Here is a 27,037-nt window from a genome sequence, read left to right on the forward strand (position 1 = left end):
AGCTGGTGATCGCTTCATGAAAACAGACAGCAGAGTCACTCCTATATACACAAGTACGGCTACAGTGCTTCCGTTCAAGGACAGAGTGCATTTTGTTCATCTGCTTAATCAGTGTATGTGGCATTCTTCCAATAACACATCTGCTGGTCTGCGCTTTGTGAGTGACTAGGTTCCATCAGCATAAAGTTGCACAAACATTATAAGCAAAGCACTCTTATACAATACAGATTCCATTTTGTTACTACAAGTAAAATACATTTCCGAAGCTCGCTAGGTTGCCACTCTATCCTTCACTCCAACATCCTTCACTACTGATAGTCATTTACCAGGATTTATTAAACAACTCTGCCCTTGCTTGTTATACCTGCCATCAAGTAGAGCAAGAACTGCATTAGTTGCCTTAATTGCACCCTATCCATACTGGAAATTATATTACTAGGTCTAACTCCTGAAATGTCCTACCCAACTATATTGAGAGTATCAATCCAAGGGGACTTCAGCGATTCATGTAGGTGTCCCTCCTTGTAGCCTTAAGGAGGCCACAAGGTGATAATAAATATTAAATATTTGTTTATTGCACTGAAGTTAAGATCAGAAGAATTGGTTAAGATCAGAAGATGGTTGTGAATTAAATAATCCAGGACTATTGGGTAATCATGATACAGTGGTTCATAGTGTATAAAAAAATTACCTCAAAGGAAAAGGTAGCAAAATGTTAGATCTCTTAACCATCCCTCAGCTCACATCCAATCTGAGTTTTCATGAGACAATAGTTTTTAACCTACTGGCAGCAATGTAAACAAGTTGAAGTTTTTCTCAGATTTTGTTTACTATTTTGTAATGCAATATCTTGTATATATATCGTCAATAAACTCTAGTGCATAATTAATATGTCTTGCTCACTCAGGATAAATTGTGTGATTCTCTTTAAATGCATTATGGCATTGCTTCTCTCATGATTTAGACATTACTATTTCATTTTTCTCATCAATTTATTGCCTAAATCTCAATATTTTCAGACTATTACAATGTCAATCTGGCAGGTAATTAGATGTCTTATGAGAAAAGGTTGAGCAAGCTAGGATTTTTCTCATTGGAGTGAAGGAGGATGAGAGCTGACTTGATAAAGGTGTATACGATTGAGGTGCATGGATAGAATGAAGAGCCAGTGCCTTTTTTCCAGCTTAGCAATGGCTAAAGTAAGAGGGCTTTGTGAGTGGAATTATATTTAGAGAGATGTACTTTTTATTTAACATAATTGTGATGAGAGCCTGGAATGCACTGCAGGGCAGTGGTAGAAAGTGATACATTAGAGACATTTAGGAAGAAAATGGAGCACTATAGGCTATATAGAAGGATTAGCTTGACTGTAGAGTAAGTTAAAAGGTTGGCACAATGTTGTGTATAGAAGGGCCCATTCTGGTCTGCATTGTTCTACATTCTATGTATTGACCAATCTTGTCAGACTTAGTTGATCTAAATGGTTAGTTCAGAACCTGATAGTAATGTAAGGTGATGATTCACAATGTGTGAATTGTTGCTTCATATCCATGTAATGGCATGGTCCATCTCACCTGAACCACTTTCCTACTAGCACTTACAGCAACAACTTGGTCCCTAAAGTTGGCAAAGGTGAATGGTCAGGGCCTTCTCATTATGAATAGTTTGTTGATCAATTTATCAAGTGTGCTAGCTGTCAGCGACCTTCAAAGCACTGGAGGCAGCAAATACAGAGGGAAATGGACAACTTATGTTTTGGATTTAGGCATGTTAAAATTTGATCATCTTACATTTTCAAAGTTGAACAAACACAATTTTTTTATAATATAAATTTTAAAAATTCTAATAGTTTATCAATTTGAAAGCTAGTTTGTTTATTAAATATGAAAACATCCTATCTGGATGCATCATGGCCTCTGCCCCATTCAACACCAACAGAAAATCAAATCTGTACTTCGTTATGCCTCAGTACATTAAAGCAGCTAGCATAGTCAAACCCAACCAACCAGCATTCTATCTTATCTCTTCTCCCATCAGGCAGAAGATACAAAAGCCTGAAAGCATGTACTGGCAGGCCTAAGGATAGCTTCTACTCTGCTGTTATAAGCCTATTGAATGGTTCCCTGATGTGATAAATTTAAATCTTGCTCTTCACTATCTATCTGCCCTGCACTTTTCTCTGTAGGTGTTACACTTCATTTTATGTTGTATTATTGTTTTACCTTGTGTATATTATAGATATGACTGTAATAAACTAAAATAATACTAAAATAACATCATTAAAATATGTAAATTACCTGGCTAATTCAAAGGACAATTTTAAACATAGAAATTGCAGGAGACTTGCATTTCTCTACCACACTCAAAAGTTTGGAGTTTGCGTGATGAATCTTCCAAGGGTTTTTTGGATTTTTGCAGAGACCTTGTGGGATGACATCACTGTAGTATAAACATCACTGCAGTGTGTGACTGTTATATAAAAATCTGACAATGGGCAAGTTTTCTGATAAGATTCTTCAAATTTAATATGTAACTCATTTAATTTATCTGTTCTTTTGTGTGTGAAGTGTTTTGGGATCTCTTAATGCAACAATATGTTATGTTAATTCAGCTTATTTTTTCCCTCTATTTATTTTGTAATTAAGTTATGACCTCTAATCAAAGTTGACATTACTGTTTTGCAACACTGCCCAATGTTAAAAAGAAGTTTTTGAGTTAGACCCACTAAAAAGAAACTTGGTTGGGATGTTGGGAAAACAAAAAACAAACTGCTGCAGGAGCTCAGTGGGTCAGGCAGCATCTGAAGGGAAATGGACAATCAATTAAGTTTACCTCTAGTAAAAGATGAGGCTTATGACACCCAGTGTTTTTCTATCTAATGCACACCACAGTAAACATAGACAATAGTATTTACTTGATTTTCAATTTTCACAGACATATTTTGAAACTTATTTTTCACAGACATATTTTTCCAGCACATGTTTTGGTTATGGTGCTTTGATATTGTAGTTATATTGCAGTAAGGATATGTTTTGCTGAAACTGCATTGAGTGTACATGTTGTACATAAAGTCTTAGGAGTTACATTCTTGAGTTTGTATAAATCAGGTTTTCTACATTATTTACCTCTGTTTTCCACATGATTCTGTGAAAATAGGCATCTCAGTGGGGGGGTGCATGCTCTTGCAAGAAATTTCAAGCCGAGCTGCCTCTGACAAAACAATATAAAGCTCTTGCATTGCATTAAATTATTACTGATAAGCATTGAATGAACCAAATTTTGTGGTGTTTTAAAAAAAATTGTAATACTCCGTATATTTCTCTGCTGAGGCTGTTAGATGAATATTTGTTTCTGGAGTCAATATCTTGAATATTAATAAAAATAGATGAGCTGAAGTTTTATTAAGCGTATTGTTTTTAATAGATGTAACTAATAGCTTTAGTTTTCATAACTTTGATTTCTTTTGCACGGATTCACACTTTTACTTTCTGAAGTATGCTGCTGCAACTTAAGTTTAAGTAAGTAATTACAAGGTCAGTGTATATTTTGTAATAATAATGACCAAACTGGAGAAAATTGCTGGCCTCTACAATTCCCTTTTGGAATTATAACCTTGCAAATTAGCAAAGGACATCAATGATAGCAGAATTCATTGTCTGGAAATGATTGTGTTATTATAAATAAAGTATTTGTTCATGTAGTACAGTGCAGTTTAGCACAGTGTTTTACTGAATCAAAATCTGCTTATTTGATTTACAGAAAAGTATGACTACATAGGCCGACTGCTGAAACCATGGGATGAACCATCGGAATATACAGATGAGGAAGATGTAAAAGAGCATTCAAAACAGGACTAAAACTGTTCAGCAACCAAAGCAAGAGCCTTCAGTGCTGCAACCCATTTTCAGATTTCTGGAGCTTTTGTTTTCTTTATGAGCTACAAATGATAGAATGTAAAATATATTTTGCATTCAAAGTAAATACTCTTTTGTGTGGAGAATTAAATTAAAATATCCAGTAAATGCTGCCAAAATTGTCTTGTGGTCGTTATAACAAGTTGGGTATGGTTGCGCCTACGTTGGCAGGGAAAAATGCCCAGGTGTTGATTTAAGTTGTTCTTTTTGTTTGTTTGCCGGTGGATAAGGGGATTAGGAGACAATGTGCTGAAGCCATCCATTATTACTAATGTTTCAGGATTATTTGAACTAGGTGTTACGAGGTAAGGCCTTGGTCTTGGAATCTTTGATTTGAGCATTTTGTAATGTACAGCATTGCAAACAATTGCTGGTGATCTTGCTTTTACAGTAACAGTAAGTAGTAAGCGCTACTGAAAGCTAAGGTTTAGAATTGATTTTCTTTGAATACTCTGCACAGTAGTTTTAAAGATATTTTCCCATAAAACTGCACTAAATCAGTATACAGTAATGAAGGGAATGAGGGGATACTAGTAACTGATTGTGCTGGCTCAGTTTCAAAATGCTATGTTCCACCCCCCCACCCCCTCAATGTTATACAACTATGTTTCCCTGCAATGATGTAACACTGAAGTCTGGTTTCCCTTCCATTTATTAAAATGTAGGTAATATTCATTGTGCCTTATTTTGATTACTTTTCTACTTCAACTTGAAATATTGTAAATCAGTTTCCCCAAACTTGAGCCAATGGTGTAATAGTGTTCAAAGGAGAAAAGCGGTCAATGCATGTATACCTGTTTATCATTGCCTGTATAGTATAATATTGCCATTGTTTGAGTGGGGAAATTAATCCACTCATTCTGATGTATTTGCAGTTAGCATATCCAGTGATACTGCCATATTTATGTAGTGATGTATAGTTTAGTGGTGTTATAGTAAGAAACACAGTTTTCATGATTTACTTCCCTCTTGTTTGGAGTAACATTTTTATTCTTTGCAAGAGAAAAGGACCTTTAGCTTGTGTGGAATAAAAAAATATTGGAATGGTAAAGACGTTTCAAATTTTGTAAATATGTGTATCTGTTTTAATGAAAGCATGTACTTCAAGCAAACAGACCTGACTTTGTGTAGAGTAACAAATCTTGAACCGGAGTGGTAGGTTATGATGGATCATATGGAAAATTGCACAATAAACAATTGTTTATTAATATTTGTCTGATTTGTGATTTATTTTGAAATTACTTAAAATCACTTAATATTGGGTAACAGATTAGATTAACTTGATTTTAAATAGTTCATTTTTAAATGTTTGTAGCCTTACAACTTGCGTACTAGTAAATTTGAGTAAAGTTTTGTCAAATTGTATATTTTACTAAATGGATGAAAATTATTGTAATACTGAAAGATGAATGCATGATACAATGGAAATCAGCTAACTTGATCCTTCTGCACTCTGTAGGAATGCAAACCTGTTGTTTGCAACATAGCGTCATCAAATATACCCATTTTTTTTATCAACAGGCTTCTAAGATGTTTGAAGTACATATATTAAAATATAAAACAAAATCTGAAATGCAGACTTTGTGGATTTTTTTCCTGTCTAGTCAGACTTTTACATTACTATATTGGTCTTTTACAATATTTTTTCTGAACTATTTTGTCTTTCTGTTTTACAAATGCAATGTTTCTAAATGTGCTTCAGTTTCTTTTAAAGCTAGGCTGCTATCATCTTCCAGCTTGACATGGCAGGAAATCCTCGCCCCCACTTCAACAGGGAAGTTCCCTGTCTGCCAGCCTTCCCATCTTCAGTCCACCACCAGGTCTTCATTTTGGCATTGGATCTCCCATGGTACGGTTAGCTCTATCACCCTGAGCTTCTTTGCACTCTCTGACAATAGTAAAACGTCTGGTCGGTCTCTACTATTGGTGGAAACACCAGCTTCTTTTCAAGATCGACTTTCATCTCCCAGTTCTTTGCTATGCTCAGGATACCATCTCTGTGCTTGCTTGTTGCTGTAGCATGTTCACCAGTCCTGATGAAGTTTCGTTGGCTGTCCTTTTTATGGTTCTTCTTCCCCTCTGTCTCCAAACTATGGGCGAGTGCTTTCAAAACCTGGTTGTGTCTCCATCTGTACCATCCCTGGGAAAGGGCAACCTGGCATGAAGAAAGAATATAGGTTGGTTGGTTTCTGGCACAAATAGCATGTTGGGTCTTCTGTTATTCCCCAGTCCTGCAGGTTTGTTGGAGTTGGTATTACATCATACACAGCCCTCAGTAAAAACTAGAGTTGAAAAGATGTATATTTCCATATGTCATCCCATGTCAACACTCGCTGTTCTGTTTCCCACTTTGTCCAGGTCCCTTGACTCCCCATCTCCACTGCTTGCACATATCTAGCCTCCTCTTTCTTCCTTATCTCCTGCTGGACTAAGTGCCATCTGTCCTTAGGGTTGGGCTCCCTCCACCTGGTTGTTCACTCAGATCCTAGGCCTTGCCTGCCCTTGCACACTATTCTGACAATACCTCTGTGGCAAAGTTGGGGTTCTGCTTCTTCTCCCGCATCAGCCGCCTTCCGTTTGCTCCCTGTCTATATCTTGACTCCTGCCTCATTGACCGTGTCGTCCTTGGAGTCTTTGAGGGGCATGATGAGGAGTGCTTTCCCTGCCTTAAATTCCTCTACAACCAAGGAGAGGGGCAACTGGAGCTTGGCTGACTTGCTGTACAGCCCTGTTGAAGAGAATCTTTACCAGCCTTTCTGGTTTGTTTTGGATCATGTTAGGATGTACATCTAATAATAACTTATCATGCCTTATCTAAAGTTTAGTACACGAAAACTATTTCAATCAAGGCAACTGGACTTGCGGTGTTGCCTAGAAGACATTTCACCACTCATCTGAGAGGCTTCTTTAATTCTAATCTATGGTGGGTAGTTTTCCAGTTTATAAACTCTGATGTTTAAGGGTATAGCAATCACATGAGAGTCGTTAAGAGTCATAGAGGTAATGAGAGGGTCATTAGTCTTGTCTTTGTGTAAGTGGAGGTGTGAACTGTTGTGGGGACATTCCTTTGATAACAATGTGCACATTTTGGACAGGGAGGTCAGGTGGTTTGAAAGAGTGGTTAAAGAAGCCATCTCTGGCAAACTGGAAACCCCATCCCTGAACAGAGGGTTGAGTATAACACCACCTATCAGCTGCTTACAATGCAGTCCTAACCCAGCACCTCCACAACAGTTCACACAAAGGTAAGACTAATGACCCTCTCATTACCTCTATGACTCTCAACAATCCCTATGTGATTGATAGACTTTTTAAAAATTCAGAGTTTATAAGCTGGAAAACTACCCACCATGGATTCGAACTGAAGAAGACTCTCGGACAAGTGGCAAAACATCTAGACAACTTGCAAGTCCAGTTGCCTTGATTTACTACTGCTTGATATACAATGACCTGGATGACTGAGAACCTTCATAGATATATTTCAATCAAGTTGCACGTAAAAGGAATCCTTTCTTCTAAGGATGTAAAATCTTGCATCAGTTGATGTTGGGGAACTTTTGTCCTACAGCTTGTATTGAAAATGGAAATAACATTGCACTAAGAAAGCATGAACCAACTTGGACATCATTCCAAGAATCCATCTGTTTCACTAGTCTGATAGATGTTTGGTCACCAATACGGATACCAACTATTTGTGCCTTATTATTTAGTTTTTATAATTTCAGTTCTTCTGATGCATAGAGAAACTTGAACATATTTTTTGACTTCATTTTCCAATGCAGTACCATTATCTAACTTGCTGCAGAAATCCAAATGGTTTGTTGTTCATACAGCCTTGGAAGTACTTTCTTAACTCTAGAATTTTGTAATTATATACAGCATAAGGTCCCTGATGTTAGCCCATGACAAAATTGTTGCATACAGTATGTCATTTCACAAATTTTGTTCACCCAGAAATAACATATCCCTTGATGTAAGTACAGTATTTGAAATTTGTCCTTTCCCTTTTTGAGTTTTTTCTCTCAAATGTAGCCATGTGCTTCAATTTATTGAAAGCTTCATCAGTTAAGTATGTGTCCAAAACTGAACTAAGTTATTTTTCTGTAAGTCTTAATATATGCCAACACATTAAGTTCAAAACCTAGCATTCTTCAAACAAAATAATTTTTCTGACTAATTTGGTCATAATCTGCAATATATTGATGCAGCTATAACGAAGGCAAGACAGTGGCTATATTTCATTAGGAGTTTGAAGAGATTTGTCAACTGAAACACTTGAAAACTTCTATTAATGCTCTGTGGAGAGCATTCTGACAGGCTGCATCACTGAGGGGCTAGTGTACAGGACCAAAAGAAGCTACAGAAAACTAAAATTAGTCAGCTCCACCTTGGGTGCTAGCCTCTGTAGTATTCAAGACCTCTTCAAGGAGCAGTGTCTTAGAAAGGCAATGTCCATTATTAAGGACCCCATCACCCAGGACATGGCCTCTTCTCATTGTTACTGTCAGGAAGAAGATACAGAAGCTTGAAGGCACATACTCACTGATTCAGGAACAGCTTCTTCCCCTCTGACATCTGGTTCCTAAGTGGGTGTTGAACCCACGAACATTACCTCATTTAAAACAAAAAACATTTATGTTTTTGCACTATTTTAGTCTAATTGAAGTATATATGCATATTGAAATTTTCTTTTTATGTATTACATTCTACTAGTGCTGCTAAGTTAAATTTCATGACATGTTGGTGTAGAAACCTGATTCTGACCTCATTGGACACAATTTCTTGACAGTATTTGGTAATTAGCGCGCCTACCTGGACCAATTAACTGAAAGGAAGTGAAGGGGGCAAACGTCTACTAATATCTCAAAGCAATAAAATTTTGCTGGAAAAATTCAGACATTATTTATTGAAAATTTGTATTTGACTTTTTCTTCAAATTACTTCACTTAATTATACATCATTTAACTTACTGGAAAAATGGCGAGTGTGTAAGAAAACAAATCAGACTTGTACTTATGAAATCTCTTGTAAAGTACTATTAATTTGTACCAACTACAATGCAGACTAGGGAAAAAGACAAGTATTGGGATTAGAGATCAAGAAGTAGGTAATGTTATCAAGATTAAAGTAAGGGACATTCATGAAGAATCAGAGGGTGCTATGAATACAAAGCTAGGTTTGGAGTGGGGGGAATCTGGCTTTTTGGTATAGGAAAAAAGTACTATAGCTAAATGAATAGATCCAGCTCTATACCACATTCACCACCTTGCAATCTGGTACATTAAGAACTGATTTCCAAACATCATGCATTAATGTCTTTACAATGGTTATTATGATGGTTTTCACTCAATTTTATTACTGCTCCAATATATCTCATTTCTCTCTTGATACTAGGCATGACAGTCTGGAATGGAAATACCAATATCCTTGAAAAGAAAATCCTACAAAATAATGGATATGGCCCAGTCCAATGGGTATTGAATTTTTTGAAGAAGTTACGAGGAATGTTGACGAGGGTAAGGCAGTGGATGTAGTCTATATGGACTTCAGCAAGGCCTTTGACAAAGTTCCACATGGAAGGTTAGTTAACAAGGTTCAGTCGTTAGGTATTAATGCTGGAGTAATAAAATGGATTCAACAGTGGCTAGATGGGAGATGCCAGAGAGTATTGGTGGATAATTGTTTATCGGGATGGAGGCTGGTGACTAGCGGGGTGCCTCAGGGATCTGTTTTGGGCCCAATGTTGTTTGTAATATACATAAATGATCTGGATGATGGGGTGGTAAATTGGATTAGTAAGTATGCCGATGATACTAAGGTAGGAGGTGTTGTGGATAATGAGGTGGGTTTTCAAAGCTTGCAGGGCGATTTATGCCGGTTAGAAGAATGGGCTGAACGTTGGCAGATGGAGTTTAATGCTGAGAAGTGTGAGGTTCTACATTTTGGCAAGAATAATCCAAATAGAACATACAGGGTAAATGGTAGGGCATTGAGGAATGCAGAGGAACAGAGAGATCTAGGAATAACAGTTCATAGTTCCCTGAAGGTGGAGTCTCATGTAGATAGGGTGGTGAAGAAGGCTTTTGGAACGCTGGCCTTTATAAATCAAAGCATTGAGTACAGAAGTTGGGATGTAATGTTAAAATTGTACAAGGCATTGGTAAGGCCAAATTTGGAATATTGTGTGCAGTTCTGGTCACCAAATTATAGGAAAGATATCAATAAATTAGAGAGAGTGCAGAGACGATTTACGAGGATGTTACCTAGGTTTCAGCACTTAAGTTACAGAGAAAGGTTGAACAAGTTAGGTCTCTATTCATTGGAGCGTAGAAGGTTGAGGGGGGATTTGATTGAGGTATTTAAAATTTTGAGAGGGACAGATAGAGTTGACATGAATAGGCTGTTTCCATTGAGAGTAGGGGAGATTCAAACGAGAGGACATGATTTGAGAGTTAGGAGGCAGAAGTTTAAGGGAAACACGAGGGGGTATTTCTTTACTCAGAGAGTGATAGCTGTGTGGAATGAGCTTCCTGTAGAAGTAGTAGAAGCCAGTTCAGTTGAGTCATTTAAGGTAAAATTGGATAGGTATATGGACAGGAAAGGAGTGGAGGGTTATGGGCTGAGTGCGGGTAGGTGGGACTAGGTGAGATTAAGAGTTCGGCACGGACTAGGAGGGCCGAGATGGCCTGTTTCCGTGCTGTGATTGTTATATGGTTAAAGCCCTGCCCTCCATTAAGCATAACTACATGGAGAATTGTCACAGGAAAGCAGCACCTATCATCAGGGACCCGCCCCCACCCTCACCACCACCACACAGGTCATGCATGCTCTTTTCTCACTGCTGTCATCAGGAAGAAGGTACTGTATAGGAACCTCCGGATTCTCACTACCAAGTTCAGGAAGTTATTTCCCTTCAACCTGTGTGGATAACTACTTTCTGTTCCCACAACCTATGGACTCACCTTCAAGGATTATTCATCTCATGTTCTTGATGTTTATGCTTATTTACTTATTATTATTTCCCCTTTTGTATTTGTACAGTTTGTTGTCATTGACTATTATTTTTCCTGTATTTACTGAATGCCTGCAAGAAAATTATCGCAGGGTGACATACTGCATATGTTACACCAATAATTACTTCAAACTTTGATTTTTTTTAACTCCAGTTAAAACTCCAGTTTTTTTAACTCCAAAACATAATTTATAAATACAAACATTTAATCTTTCTGAATTATTTGTATTACTCTTTATCCTTTGGTTTCTCCCTCACCAGGAACTTGATCCCAGCATGTTTCAAGTGGAGCCCATTCACAATTGCAGTTCCTTCCAGAGTTGGTGTCCAATAAAATACCACCCTTTGCCACATTATTCTTTCAGCAACCTATTCCACTGCAAATCTGATTGATGTGATGTAGGACTGAATGTCACAAATAAGATCTAGTCTGGAGAATGAGAGCTTAAGTTTTGGATAAAGTAGTTAAGCACCAGTTAAGCACTGTAAAAGTTGAGTCTAAATGTGATAAAAGGAAAGTTGTGAGTTTGAAGATGTTACAAAAGTAAAAGTAGACAGCTTTTGTGATAAAAATAATACAGGTTGTCAAAGTTGGTTGTAGTCAAGTAGGATACTGTTTGTTAATGGTTTGTTTCCTTCAAAGAGCAAATCTTAAAGGTGCCATTGAAGACCTGAATGGAGCCTATGGTAGGGGCCAAAGACTGACTCTGTTCCTGATTATGTTTCAAAATGAACTTGCAGATATAGGTGCCTTGGAATGTTATAAGACATAGGAACATAAGTAGGCCTCTGATTTATTATCCCCCTCAACCCCATTCTCTTGTATTTTCCCCATAGTGTTGACACCCTGTCTGATCAAGAACCTACCAACCCCTGCTTTATATACATTTGTATACTCAATAACTTGGCCTCTGAAGCATTCTATGCCAATGAATTCCAATGAATCATCACTCTCTGGCTGTAGAAATCCCTCCTCATCACTGTTCTAAATTGACGTCCCTCTATTCTGAGGCTGTGCCCTCTGGTCTGAGACTCACCCACTATAGGAAACGACCTCTTCCCATCCATTCTATCTAGGCCTTTCAGTATTTGATCGGTTTCAATGAGATGGCTCCACCCCTCACACTGCCCTCTATTCTTCTAAACTCCAGTGAGTACAAACCCAGAGCCATCAAATACTCCTCATATGTTAACTCTTTCATTCCCAGAATTATTTTCATGAACTTCCTCTGAAACCTCTCCAATGCCAGCACACTTTCTTAGATTAGGGGCCCAAAACTGCTCACAATACACCAGGTATGGTCTGACCAACACCTTATAAAGCCATTATATTCTTGCTCTTTTATTCTCGTCCTCTTGAAATGAATGCTAACATTGTATTTGCCTTCCTTCTGACTCATCGTCATATTAACCAGATCCCTTTGCACCTCCGATTTTTGAATTTTCTCCTCATTTTAGTCTATGCCTTTATTCTTTCTACCAAAGTGCATGACCATATAATTCCCTACACTATATTCCAGCTGCCAATTCCTTGCTCATTCTCCCAATCTATCCAAGTCCTTCTGCAGACTCCCTGCTTTGTCAACAGTACCTGCCCCTACACCTATCTTTGTATCATAAGCAAATTTGGCCACAAAGCCATCAATTCCATTATCCAAGTTGTTGATACATAACATGGAAAGAGGCGGTCCCAATACAGACTCCTGCAGAACACTACTTGTCACAAGCAGCCAATCAGAAATGGCCCACTTTATTCCCAGTTTTTAACTCCTAACAGCCAGCCAATCTTCTATCCATGTTAGTTTCTTTCCTACAACACCATGGGCTCTTGTTAAGCAGCCTTATGTACAGTACCTTGTCAATCCCTTCTGAAATTCCAAGTAAGAAACATCCACTGCCTCTCCTTTGTCTACCCTGCCTGTTATTTCCTCAAGGCATTTCAACACTTTTGTCAGGCAAAATCTACACTTAAGGAATCATGCTGACTTTATCATGTGCCTCCAAGTACCCTGAACCCTCCTCCTTAATCAATTCTAACATCTCCCCAGCCACTTAAGTAAGGCTAACTGGCCTATAATCTGGTTTAATGCCACCACATATGTTGTGAAATTTGATAAAAGGGGAGAATAAACAAACAAAAGAAGTAACATTGTATAAAAATGGTAAACTTCCAATTTTTAAAGGAAGTTACAGCTATACATAATAGAAAATAAACAAATTACAGTAAGAATATATATATAATAGTTAAATAAGTAGTGGAAATATTTAAATAAACTAGTGAGGTAGTGTCCATTCAGAAATCAGAAGACAGAGGGGAACGAAGCTGTTCCTGAATCATTAAGTGTGTGCATTCAGGCGTGTACCTTCTTCCTGATGGTGGCAATGAGAACAAGACATGACCTGAGTAATGGGGGCCCTTAATGATGGATGCTGCCTTTTTGAAGTATTGCTCCTTGAAGATGTCCTGGGTATTACAGAAGCTAGTGTCCATGATGGAGCTGACTCAGTTTACAACTCTCTGCAGCCTATTCCAATGCTGTGCGGTAGCCTCCATGTCCCCATAGCCAACAATGATGCAGCCGGCTAGAATGCTCTCCACGGTACATCTGTAGAAACTTTAAAGTGTTTTTGATGACATACCAAATCTCACACTCCTAATGAAATTTAGCCGCTGTCTTGCCTTGGTTGTAGCCACATCAATATGTTGGGTCCAGGTGAGATCTTCAGAGATGTTGACACCCAGGAACTTGAAATTGCTCACCCTTTCCAATTCTGATCCCTCTATGAGGACTGGTGTGTATTACTTCATCTTACCATTTCTGAAGTCCACATTTTGTTCTTTGGTCTGACTGACATTGAGTCCAAGGTTGTTGCTACAATACCACTCAGCTACCTGATATATCTCACTCCTGTCTCACTCCTCTTGTCACCATCTGAAATTCTGCCAATAATAGTTGTATCATCAGCAGATTGATATGACACAATTTAGCTGTCATGGATGTAGAGAGAGTAGAGCAGTGGTCTAAGTACACATTCCTGAGGTGCACCAGTGTTGATTGTCAGCAAGATGGTGATGCAATTTCTATTCGGCACAGATTAAGGATCCTTTCCTCTGCCTCCCTCTTAAAGAGCAAAGTAACATTTGCAATTGTCCAGTCCTTCAAAACCATTGTGATTTTTGAAAGATCATTACTAATGCCATCCACAGTCTCTTCAGTACCCTTCAAACCTTTCAGCTTCCCAAGCACCTTCTCTTTAGTGATAGCAACCACACTCATTTCTACCCCTGACACACTTTAATTTCTGGCAAAGTGCTAGTGTCTTACACAGTGAAGACTGATGAGAAATATGTATTAAGTTCATCTGTCATTTCTTTGTTCCCCAATTCTATCTCTCCAGTATCATTTTCCAGTGATATAGTATCCATTCTCGCATCTCTTTTACTCTTTATACATACTTTTGGTATTCCCTTTTATATCTTCATTTAACACTAGACACAGACTTAACCCTACAAGAAGCCTATCAAGGATTTGATAAATAGAGAGATACAGCTACTAGCTATCATTTTATACATAGAGTATCAATCCCAGTCTCTGGAGAATATTGACAATAGAACCTGTTTACCCAGTTAGTGTCAGTGCTTGGGTGTACGTTCCGATAAAAATTGCTTTGCCAACTCTACTGCATCCACCATCCTTACCTCCAACAGTTTCAGATGTATTTATTCAAACTTAAACTATTTTCTGTTTGAAATGGGGATGGTGAGTACTTGTACCTTGTTGTATGAATGGAGCCAAATGGTACCTGACTATGTGTTAGGTGATTATCCTGATAAAAGCATTTGCCATAGTGCTCCAATTCAGTCCATCGTAATTAAGATAGCTTGTTTAGTTTCACTGCATGTATTATCTGTTCTTGATCAATAGGAATGCTGATGATGCAAAGCAAGTCTCTTCGTGGCAAGGATACCAGATACCTGGCAGGAATAATGTTGAAGGCTGGAAAGGGAAGTATTTTCTGATGATTCCTTTAAAACGATGAGTGGTGTGCTATGATCTCACAAGATGTCTTCTGTGATTTTGATTAGACTAGTTTTGATGTGGAGATATGGAAGAAAACTGACAGAAGAAAAATTGGCATAAATTTGGGAAGCTGTATAGAAAGAGAGAGAGTGTAGAAGCAGGCCAATTTTGCCACCAAGATCGTGATGATCATTTACACCAATCCTACCCTCCCCACTTACATTTTGTACATTCACTATTCCATTCAATTGCCTCCAAGCACCACATTCTGCCCCCCCCCCCACCAATTCTACCACTCATCTACATACCAGGAGAAATTGTCCAATTAATCTAATAACCTTGAGTCAAGGGAGAAAAACTACATGATCGCATTCCAGCAAACAATGCCTACAGACTAATTTTAGAATACTTATTGATTTTCCCTCCAGCTAGTAAATAATTGTTTCACCTTTCTCTGCCAAGTCTTAGACTTGTAGAAGCATAAAAGCTACAGCACAGGTAATGTTTCCATATATCAGTCCATTGCCTTGTCCCCTAACTTTGCCTTGCAATTAATTAACTGTAGAATATCATAGTAGAACTGGTAAGACAGGAGAGCATGCTCACATATTTCGACTGTAACAGCATCCTAGAATTACTTAACAATGGCTATGTTACAGAATGAGAAGCTTTGCACTGTTCTCCTATTGTGTAGCTTGGCTGGTTCCCAAATGGCCTGGATTGTGCCAGTCTGCAGCATTCTCTTACAGACATCTCACTGTGCTGGAAGACCAACAAGCTTCAGACCATAGGGCGTCTTTCACTGAGTTGATAGCCTTCCATGTCAGTCTCAGTATGTGACCCTGGAACCAGTCCATAGAATAGAGTCCTCTGATATTTAGCTGCTTGGGATGAACCGGGACACAGTTGATTGAATCTCTCTCCTCATTCTCTTAGCAAATCTACAGTCTATAAGGATGTGAGGAACTGGTCGTTTCCCACCACAGACATCCTTAAAGCAGAATGCATTGGAGTTAATATGTCTGTACAAGAATGATCTGACACTGTGGGCCCCTCTCAACACCAGCCAAACAAGATTTTGGTGTTTGTTGGTGGGATATGTAAGAGTCATTCTGCCAGATGGTTTGTACAATATACTGTATATGATCTTTTGCTTTGCTTGTGCACTTGCCACTGAGTCTAGTGTGGTTTGATAAGTTACTGAGCCTCGGAGCCATAAACAATTAATTTCTAGCCCATTTGCCTTTTAATTGCAATAGAAAATTACTAATTGTGGGCCTCCTTCATATTTTCTGCAGATAGTTCTGCTCACCATAGTAAAAGAAAAATGTACAGAGGACGCAGAGGAAATTTATGATGATGTTGTCAGGATTAGAAAATTGTAGCTATGAGGAAAACTTGGATATGATAGGGATTAGAACAGAGAATCTTAATTGAGATGTATAAAATTGAAGGACCTAGCAAGAACAATATAGAGGGTCCAACTTCTCTTGGTGTAAAGGTGAAGTTCTTAGTATTGAATTAAAGAAATTGGTAGGAATTTTCTATTTTCCAATCATAGGGAGGTAGGAGTCTGGAACTCACAGCCAGAAGAGGAGATGGAGGCAAATATTCTCAATACATTCAAACAGTAGTTTGATATGTCTTGGAGGAGCCTTGATCTGCAGGGCTGCAGACTAAGTGCTGGAAATGGGATTATGTTAGAGAGCTGTTTCAGGCCAGAACAACCCAGTAGGGAAAACAGCTGCCAACTCTTGAAGTAAATTTACTGCCCTTTAGTGGTTCAGTGGAACCTGGCTTTCTGAGTCATATTTAATTACATCTTATAATATGAACATGTACACCAGATTTGCTTCATATTTCCCATTTTCCATCCATTATAACTTTTCCTCTTTGTTGAACTCATGATTTTTTACACTATTCCTTCTTATATAAATGAAGTTCAATGTGTAGTAGTGTACAGTTATATTTTAGAAGGCCAGATTGACAATGCAAATCACTTTTAATGGTGGCTTTTGCATGAATATGAACATAGAATTGGGACTAGTAGAGGAGCACTTCACCTCTGTAGCTTGCTCTGTATTTAACAAGCTTCAAAAGCTCATCTCAAACCCCACTGAGGTCCTCATTATTGTCATTCAAACTGAGCTGTGACTTTGGATTCTTCTTGGAGTCCAGGTGGTGGGTTATCAATTTTCTGCAGTTTCCAAGCAGTCATATGAAGTCTGTATGCTCTCTGAGCCTGCACCAGGTTTTTACTGAATCCATATATTTCATTGGAGAAGCATTGAGCTGATGGTTTGGATGATTTACTTGAGTTAATTGTGAACTAGTTTTAATTATTTTCTAATGCTGTAATTTTTGAAAATTAAAATTAATCTTTTTAGATTTGAAATCTTTTGACAGTTTTGACAGCTGATTAGCTCATGTTCCTACCTTAACTGACTCACTAAAAATTGTCTTTGGTGGGAGAACGTGTCATTTGCTGCAGGAAGGGCCTGTGTTCAACAAGATCTTTTTGACTTGAGGTGACTTAACGGACCATGTTATCATTTCAGGCAAGTGTGATTGGCTGATTCCCTGGTTTGAATGTGACCCTTGGCATATGTTGTTTACCATTGTCATACTTTTGGTTGTTTATTCTCCCTCTTTTATCAATTTTTTAGTTATCCATTGATGGTTTTTTAAGTTTCCCAAACCTCTGGCTTAAATTTTGTGATCACTTTAAGCCTCTTTTAATTTTAGCCTGTCCTTAACCCTTTCAGTTAGTCATGGATGAATCACCTTTCCTCTAAAGATCTTTCTGTCCCAGTGGAAAGTATTTCGATTAAGATTCTGAAATATTGTTGATCATGTCTGATATTATTAGTAGTAATAATAACAACTTATAGAGTTCCTCAAATACGGTAGCTCAAACATGAAAATAAAAGGCAAAAAGGCATTAGTTAAAAGTAAAATTAAATAAATAGATATTCTGCTGGTGTTTTAAAAATATCAACTGAGACTTCATCCCTTATAATTTTATGTATTGAGCTTCACAGTTTTGGAACCTAGTTTTAAAAAAGCTGACCTGACAATGATCTTTTGTGGGAGATTGTTTAAATTAAAGAGATCGGCGGAAGAAGACCTGAGAGCTCGAGCGGGATTATAAAACAAAATTGATTCTGTGATGTACTTTGGACCCAGATTGTTGAGAATTTTAAAATCAATTCTAAAAGTCACAGGAAGCCAATGCAGAGTAGTTAGGACAGGAATGATATGCTCCCTCATCCAGGTTTTAGTTCAAAGTCTGGCAGCAGTGTTCTGAATGAGGCGTGGTTTGTCAATAGATTGTTTTGGAAAGTCAGTAAATAATGTACGTCAGTAATCTAGTCTATTCAATATAAAGGCATGAATTAGTTTTTCAGCATCCAAACTGAGATGGTTTCAGGTAGGAAGGTAAGGTGGCTGATGGTATATTTCGACTTTGAAACCCGGGTTAATGATTTTAAGGAAAGTCATTTTCACCTCACCTCTATGGGGCAGGTCTTCTGTTCATATCTGGGTCATGACCACTGTGAGATATGTTACAAATGGTTTAGGAAAAATGTAAACTTGTATATTACTTCAACTGGTTTGTGATTGATAGTTGGGTAGTAATATTAATTTGGATTTGTCTTGAATTTTGTGCAGAAATAAATATATCTGCAGTAAAAGAGAGCAAGTAGTCAATCCGTCAATTGCCTTGGGATGAAAGAACCTGAACAAATAAACAAGTTGATTGGACCGAGGTTCAGAGTGGACGTGTGCACTCCATCTAATGTTGTTAGTTCACTGTCTGAAGTTCAAAAGGAAATTTCATTAAAACTTAACTTTGGAGGCTTTAGCTGTGTTTGATCATCTGTTTTAAGAGATTGGGTGTATTAAGTAGAATCAACAATTAGGTGCATAATCACCTATTTTCCAATTTTTCTCATTTTAGCAGTCTCAAAATTTACAGTGAACTAGCAGAGAGAAAATAGTACCAAAGATAAAAGATAAATGAGATAAAAATGAAAGAAATGTAAATTAAATAAAGGCATAAGTAATTGGATGAAGCAATATAAAAATGTCAAATGATGCAGTATCAGTTTATGGTGATTTATTTGGGAACCTGGCTTTGTTCCTTACTCTAACTACATTGCTATGGATTGAGGATAGAGCTTCATATGTCTTAACGTGTGTGCACAATTAAATTTCTCAACAGTGCTGCAGTGTAATTTTGAAAACAGAATAGCTAAGATAAGAAGTTAAAACATGAAAGAGCCACAGTAAATTTTAAGTACTAAATCTTACTATGCTTGTCAGGACTTTGAACTATATGATTTTTTTCTTTCCTCTGACAATTTCACATTACTGATTGACTTTAACCAACCAGTCCTATAAGAAGCCGAGAAGAATTATTTTGGTTACTGAAGAATATCATTGACCTGGAGTAGCTGAAGTAGCAATAATCAAAGAGAAATTCCAACGCATGTATTGATAGATTGTTTTTTATGTTCCATGTGGTGGTGAGAGCTTGTGTATACACCTGTCATTGCAGAATAGAGAGGTTAAGAGGGTTGTGAGCCAAACATGAGCAGATGGAAGTAACTCGCTGGGTAACACAGTGGGTGTAAATGATTTGGGCCAAAAGGCAATGCTGTCTGACTTTTCTGACAAAGTAGGCCCAAGGATCCAGTGAATAATTTCTGCACCACTCTGTGTGATTGTATGTACGTTTATCAATTAGGTTCACTCTGCTGCTGTTGCTACATGATCCTGTAAACACTTCCAAATTATCATCAGAACGAAGCTGACAAAAATCTATCAGATAAGCAAAACCATTACTTTTATAAGGTTGTCAATGTGAGACAAAATTGTAGAATAGTTATTTCTCCACAGTATACTTCTGCTGGTTCACTGGGCGTGATTGAACTATCACCGGCCTGCAGTTGTCAACACCAACTGGACTCTTGACAATTTGCACTTGCTGTCAATCACCCTTTATTTCCTTGTTCGCAAGGGGAACAGTCTGGGCCCTGTGATCAAACTGTTCTGAGGTGTGACCAAAGAAATCCTATTTTTATACAGAAATTAACTCGGTGGATAAAGATAAAGATGAATTAAAAACTCTGTGCATGTTCAAATTCCTTATTTGTTCAATCAATCACCCAACACACCATGATAATACAGGTGTTAGTAACCATTAAATACTACAAGCTAATAGCTAATAATACTTAGAGTTAGTAAAGTCTAACCTTAAGGTATTGTAGTCCAACAGTTAGTGTGTGCTCTGCATCCTTACCTTGCCAAATGGCCTTGTGTGTCCCATGCTGTGAAAAGGGGAATGGTGCTCTCAAGTACCTTATCTCACTGGTTGACTGCATACTGTCTGTAAACTATCCTTGCCTGCACATTGTCTTAACACTTGACATGCACAGCATCAACACAGTTTTGAGGAAAGCTGCTGGCTAGACTCTGGCCCAGATGTCAGAACGGACACAATGACCCAGGGGGTTCAATTGTCGGGCCTTGACTTCTGGACTCGCTGACTTCAATCTTCCACCTTCGATATTGACCCTAGACTTGCCAAACACAAGACTTTGCCCTCCAGGCCTGGAAATCTTAGCTCGCACAGACTTCCAATCGTGGGACTTGTTGACCAGCAGGTTCTCGTCGACCTGAGGGGAGGGGTTAGTAGTTCTTGTTCACAGGGCCCACCTGTCCATGTGGATCACTGGCCTTCCACCATGGAGAGCTCTGACCTAGACTCCAATTCCTGCTCCTGAACTCTGACTGCCCTCATCCGTGTCCCTAAATCCTAACGAGTCTCCAAACTCTCCACCCTGCTTCCCCAAATCTATCCCTACCAACCTATAAAACACCCTCATCTGAACCACAGCTGCAGCAACTCACTCCACTTCGTATCCCAGTATTCAAGGTCACTGAGACTCACAGCGCTAATAAGAGGGCAAAACTAACCATCTTATTGGATTAAGCATGATCTGGTGTAAACTTTCACAACATTTTACCAAAAGTGACCATCAAGAAATGATTATCAACTTAGTAGGCACAAGATTTTTTTCCCATGTTATAGAAATATATCTTCAAATGTTAAAAGAAGTTGCTTTGGATTTTTAATACTTTTCTCTGCTGTGTTAAAATGAATCTTAAGTTTTATGGATAGGTAATCTCACTTCTGAAAGCTAGGTGTCCAAACTATATTTACTTGAATAATATTCCAAAAACAGTCTGCCTTATTTATGCATAATCAAAGTATAAAGCCACACTATCTTGAGATCAGGTATTGTGGCTGCTGGAAGGGCTGAGCCAATGGCACTGGCAATATATGGTGACATTTTACAGGCAGCTCACAAAACTATTAGATATGTATCTTCTGAATTCTTATCGCTGCAATCTACATCCTGTTATTTCTCTTTAAAAAATGCACACTTGAAACATCTAAATGCACTTGCTATTTTACAATCTCCTGAAGGATTCGGTAAACTTGATTCTCAGGAAAGAGGTACAGCACCTTGAGGCGACTGGAAGCAGTCCTCCATGGCGATAAGTGCAGAAGACACTTCAAAAGAGGCTGAAATGACTGGGAGATTGACCACTGCTACTTAATACATTACTGGCTAATGTACAGTTACTGGAGAGCAAGATAGGGTACCTAAGGTCAAGGTTGCTGTGTCAGAGGGAAATCAGGGATTGCTGTGTTCTCTGTTTCTCTGAGATATAGCTCATCCTGAAACTGCAGACTGAGGGTTTCTCAATCCACCAGCTGGACCAGATGGCGGCAACAGGAAAGGGTAGAGGCAGTGGTGTCTGCTTCATCATTAATTGTGGTGCTCAGATGTAGTGTTTTTGTGACACTCTTATTCTCCCCAGCTGCAATATCTAATAATTAAGTGCCAACCATTCTACCTACCAAGGGAGTTCTCTGACATGATGCTGAATGCAGTTTACATACTGCCAAAGGCAAATATCAAGCAAGCACTCATTGTATGATCTAGCCATGTACTGAAGACATGTGCTAATCAACTGGCTGAAGTTGACATCTTCAAGCTCTTGCTTTGGCTGTTTGAAGTACCAACCTGCTTGAAGCAGGCTTCAGTCCACTGGTGGCCAAGAAGAATGCGGTAACCTTCCTCAATGACTATCATCACTGTGAAGCATATCAATTCCTGCCCAAGGAGTGGCTTGGGTTCACTCAAATTTGCCTACCATCACAACAGGTCAACAGCAGTTGCCATTTCATTGGCTCTTCATTCAGCTCAGGGACATCTAGACAATGAAGATATATCAGAATGCTCTTCACTGACTACAGCTCAGCATTCCACACTATAATCAAAACTAATCACTAAGCTCCTAGACCTAGGCTTTGATGCCTCCCTGTGTAACTGGATCCCCGACTTCCCTACTTGCAGACTCAAGTCAGTACATACCAGCAAATCTCCACTATCACCATCTGCACAGGGAGTTGTGTTCTTAGCCCCCTGTTCTACTCGCTTTATATCTATGAATGTATGGCTAAGTACAGCTCCAATGCTACATTTAAGTTTGCTGATGACACTACTGCTGTTGGTCAAACAAAGGTAGTGATAAATTGGGATATACCAGCGAGACTGAAAATCTGGTTGTATGGTGCCATATCAACAACCTCTCACTCAATGTCGGCAAAACCAAGGGACTACAGGAGGAAGGACCTAGAGGTCCATGCGCCAGTCCTCATGAGGGTATTGGAGGTGGCGAGGGTCAGCAACTTTAAACTCCTTGGCAAATCAGAGGATCTATCTTGGGGCATCAGAAAGAATTTCAAAAAGTGAGAACTAAGGATATAATTACGTAAGCAGCTGACTGGCCCTCATGAAACACAAAAAATTTTCATGCCAGTTAGAAATATACTTGTACTCGGCCCAAATATATAATGATCACCTCGAACACTTCCACCCACCAGCACGGCTGAAAAAGCTCTGGAAAGAGAGCTTGTTCGCATGCGTCGCGTTTGCGCATGTCCGCCTCAATACACATGCGCGCTGAGCCGTCGCGGCGGCGGAAGTTCGGCGAGATCGGCTTTTGTTATGGCGGCGCAGATTGATTGTGAATTCCTAGTGAAAAAAGCTCGGGATTTAGTGACGGATGATCCTTGGGCCGCCAAAGCCTGGTTAATTACTGCCAGGACCCTGTATCCTACTGACTTCGGGATTCAGGTCGGTGTGAGGCGAGAGGCCTCTCGCCGTGGAAGATGTTAGCGTGGGGATGGGGGGGGATGGGGACTGATTGTCACCCATCAGCGCCGACTCCCTTCACTGCCCGTTTGTTCCTGCTTTTTAAAGATGAATGGCTATAATTTAATGTTTCACATTTCATTCTGGAGAGGTCCTTATGGCTCTCCACTGTTCATTTCTCCATGTGATTCATATGGCGTGACAGATGTGCAAAAGTTCTTAGCAGCTTCAGTCAATGAAAAGACACCCAGATAGTTGTGTAGAAGCGATACAACAGGAATGATAACATTGACATGAAATTAATTTATTGGTATTCTCCAAGGTTGATACAACAAAACCAGAAAATGCTTTAAATAAACACACACACCTACACCCACTCACACTCAGATAGCGCCCATGAGAATAAAAGTAACAGTAATATTTGGGACCCTTCATCACAACTGATGGAATGTGTACCTTTTGCCTTTGCAATAACTTCTTCAAGCTACAAAATGACGTAGTGGGATTATATGTTTAAAAGTTAAATTAGGGAAAGGTTTTTTTAAGCTGAAGTTTTCAAACGTGACTAACTTTTAATGAATAGCTTTCTTTGATTTTCTTCCATTTCCAAATCTAGTCTTGTAAATTCACTATTTTTACTGGGGAATAGTGTCTGATCTATTTGGATTTTTTTGGTTTGTAATGGGATGCCGCCCTCTTGCCAATTAATTGAATCTGGCTTCAAATAATGAGAAGGAAGTTTCCTTGCATATTCTCCATGTGTCACTAGTTTGGGTAATTTCAATCCAAGTGTTTTATTCAAAATGTCACTTTTTAACTAAAAATAAAATATTTAGGCCATAATGCTTCCTGTAAAAAATCAACTGGTGTACAAAGAGGTTTATTTTAGAGATTAGTGGTCAGCCACATTTAAGGCAACAAAGCAGTTTAGTTTTGCATTTGGCTTATTCAAAAAATGGTTAATTTAGTATATAACACAGAAGCAGGCTCTTTGCTCACTTAATTCCACCAACCATCAATCCCTTTCCAGTAATAAAGCAAAAATCCTACTTTAATTTTCTCATATTTGTCAGCTCATTCCCCCCCACCCCAGTTTCTAACATGCACCTATACATTTGGGTTAACTTTCAATTTACAATGGCTTGCTAGCTTATCAGTTTGCAAATCCTTGAGAAGTGGCAGGAATTTCATGCAATCATCACGAGACTGCAAGCCCCACACAGTTAAATGTCACAAAGACATAGTTGTTCTTCAAGACCATGGAAGTTGAACAGTATGCAAATTAATAAGTCTGTTCTACTGTCAAAAATAGTTATGTGTCTTACTATAATTCCCTAATGTATAACATTTGTTTACTTTTAGTCCCAGTGCAAGTTTGGGACATCTTTAATACACTAATAGTGTTATATGAATAAGTTGTTGCTGCTGTAAATAAAATAAATATTTCTTTTTACAAGCACAAAATGCTGACAGAACTCAGCAGGCCAGACAGCATCTATGGGAGGAGGTAGTGACGATGCCTCCTCCCATAGATGCTGTCTGGCCTGCTGAGTTCTGCCAGCATTTTGTGTTTTTATTTATTTTCAGCATCTGCAGATTCACTCGTGTGATCTCTTTTTACAATTGTTTTCATTGCAATATTAGTTTGGCACAGGTGATTAGAAGTAAAAGTTATAATGAGGATGTAATGATGGTACAGTAGCATAGTGGTTAACACAATGCTTTACTATACAGGCGACACAGGTTCAATTCCTGCTGCTTCCTGTAAGGAGTTGTAAGTTCTGTCCTTGACTGCTTGGGTTTCTTCCAGGTGCTCTGGTTTCCTCCCACAGTGCAAAGACATACTGATTGGTAGATTAACTGGTCATTGTAAATTGTCCTATGATTAGGCTAGGATTAAATCAGGGGATTGCTCGTCAGAATGGCTTGAAGGGTGTATTACTTGAAGTATCTCAATCAAAAAATAAATAATATTTGAAGTGTAGGTTTTGCTTTTTTTCTTGATGAGCTTGTATTTGCTTGGCTTGGATTAGTTTACTGATGTAATTTTTACTTTTTTAATGATTTCTGATTTTAGTATGAAATGTATATGATCGAACGAAATGCTGAGAGAACGGCTTCAGCAGGAAGAATCCTTTATGACATGTACGTAATATAAGCAACAACTTTCTATGTGAGGGAGAAACCAGTGAAGTTTTGGCAATAGAGTCAACATTATTTTGAGAGGTGATAAGGTGAAACTGCAAGTGACAGAAATATGAATTACCCAGAATGCTCACAAGCTATTGAACAAATAAAAAGTTACACTAACACGTTGAATGAAAGATTGTATACGATTTGAATATAATTCAAGATTATTTATTGTCATTTCCAGTGCATAAGAATAAAGGAGAACAAAATAATTGTTACTCTGGATCTCATGCAGCACAGAACAACATAATAAAGATTAAGAACACAATAATGAAAAAACACAATAAATATAAATACATAAAATTCATTGTATGTCCATAAAGTGACACTAGGCACAGGGTGTCTGAAAATAAGATGACTGACAGGAAATGATAAAGTAGTGGTGGTGGGGAATGTGGAGGGGTGGGTTAGTGGCGGATGTGTTCATCAGCCTTACGGCTTGGGGAAAGTAACTTTATGGGTCTGGTGGTCCTAGTGTGGATTTTATGTAGCTCCTTCCTAATGGGAGTGGGACAGATAGTCTATGAACAGGGTGGGTGGGATCCTTCATGATAATACTGGCCCTTTCCTGGCACCTTTTTGTATATGCATCCTTGATGGTGACTAGACTGGTTTCCGTAAGTGATGCAACATGTCAGGATACTCTCTACTGTGCATCTTTAGAAGGATGTAAATATAGATGTACATAGTCCAGCTCTCTCAGTAGAATGCCATTAATCCAGCTCACTCTGGAACTCTGATGCTGGACTACTTAATTTTCCATTCTGAACATTATTTTGTTAAAACTCCAATGCACTTTGAATTCACGTTTTGAAAGATGTTACATAGTAAAGTTTCAATGAATCTGGCGAATTTCAAAGGAGCACGTCCAACAGAAGCAATTGAGTTTAAAAGGGAGTGTGGGAAATGGTGCCTGGCCAGTGAAATTTAGGAAGTGGTGTCTGGCGATTGGACAGGGAATGAGTTAGCTTGGGACCCAGTGAGTGGATGGAGAGTATGGAGGCCAGAACCCAACGAATGCATGTAAATAGATATCTTCTATTTTGTAATAGGTTTGTAAATTTTCCTGATCAGCCAATGGTTTGGAGAGAAATAAGTGTTATTACAGCTGCACTGCGTAATGATGCTCAGGACAAGCAGACACAGTTTTTGCGAGGTAAGTTTTTTTTTGTTGCTATTATCATATGTTCATCAAATAGACTTAAGTTAATTTAGTGTACAACTGTGTGAGGTAATATGGAATTGAGTTTGTCAATATTTTTTAACATAATGCTGGAAGTGAGACAAACAATAGGAGAATAGTTCCTAAAGGATAGAACAGTACAGCACTATGTAGGCCCTTCGGCCCACATTGTTGTGCTGACCTCTTAACCTTATTCTTAAATAAACCTAACACATTCTTCCTACATAGCCCTCTATTTTTATATCATCCACGTGCCTTTCTAAGAGTTTCTTAAATGCCCCTAATGTATTTGCTTCTACTGTCACCCCTGGGAGGGCATTCTACACACTCACTACTCTCTGTAAAAAATTTTTTTTTTAAAATTGCCTCCTCCAAATTATACATTAATGCTAAAGCCAGGAAGTAATTTTTCAGCTCTATAAAATTCTGGTTAGTCCCCACTTGGAATATTGCCTTCATTTTTAATTGTCTCCTTATAAGAA

At 38.4% G+C, this 27,037-nt stretch overlaps 2 protein-coding genes and 1 long non-coding RNA gene across 6 annotated transcripts in view; 2 read left to right on the forward strand and 1 right to left on the reverse strand.

Annotated features, from left to right (window-relative positions):
* LOC132391657 (membrane-associated progesterone receptor component 2-like) overlaps positions 1-5,122 on the forward strand; it is a 25,929-nt gene extending 20,807 nt beyond the window's left edge. The window contains exon 3 of the mRNA XM_059965136.1: positions 3,760-5,122. Coding sequence (XP_059821119.1) covers positions 3,760-3,857 — 98 coding nt within the window. The 3' untranslated portion in view covers positions 3,858-5,122. The remainder of the gene's footprint in view (positions 1-3,759) is intronic.
* Positions 4,884-22,925, reverse strand: LOC132391658 (uncharacterized). 2 transcript variants are annotated; one of them, XR_009511298.1, is made up of 2 exons: positions 22,890-22,925; positions 4,884-6,069 (listed from the first exon to the last, which is right to left on the reverse strand). It is a non-coding gene; the product is annotated as an uncharacterized LOC132391658 (long non-coding RNA). The 2 variants fall into 2 exon arrangements; XR_009511297.1 differs by lacking the exon at positions 22,890-22,925 and adding an exon at positions 20,254-20,979.
* The window catches only part of ints10 (integrator complex subunit 10), a 60,662-nt gene continuing 50,882 nt past the window's right edge, over positions 17,258-27,037 (forward strand). For 2 of the 3 annotated variants that reach the window (XM_059965132.1, XM_059965133.1), the window contains exons 1-3: positions 22,998-23,164; positions 25,260-25,327; positions 26,425-26,528. In XM_059965132.1, the coding sequence (XP_059821115.1) occupies positions 23,036-23,164; positions 25,260-25,327; positions 26,425-26,528 (301 nt within the window). In that variant the 5' untranslated portion in view covers positions 22,998-23,035. Of the gene's footprint in view, positions 17,507-22,997; positions 23,165-25,259; positions 25,328-26,424; positions 26,529-27,037 lie in introns of those variants that run through there. The other variant, XM_059965135.1, reaches the window with a different exon arrangement.

Source organism: Hypanus sabinus, chromosome 3 (assembly GCF_030144855.1).
Source record: "Hypanus sabinus isolate sHypSab1 chromosome 3, sHypSab1.hap1, whole genome shotgun sequence".
Classification (NCBI taxonomy): domain Eukaryota; kingdom Metazoa; phylum Chordata; class Chondrichthyes; order Myliobatiformes; family Dasyatidae; genus Hypanus; species Hypanus sabinus.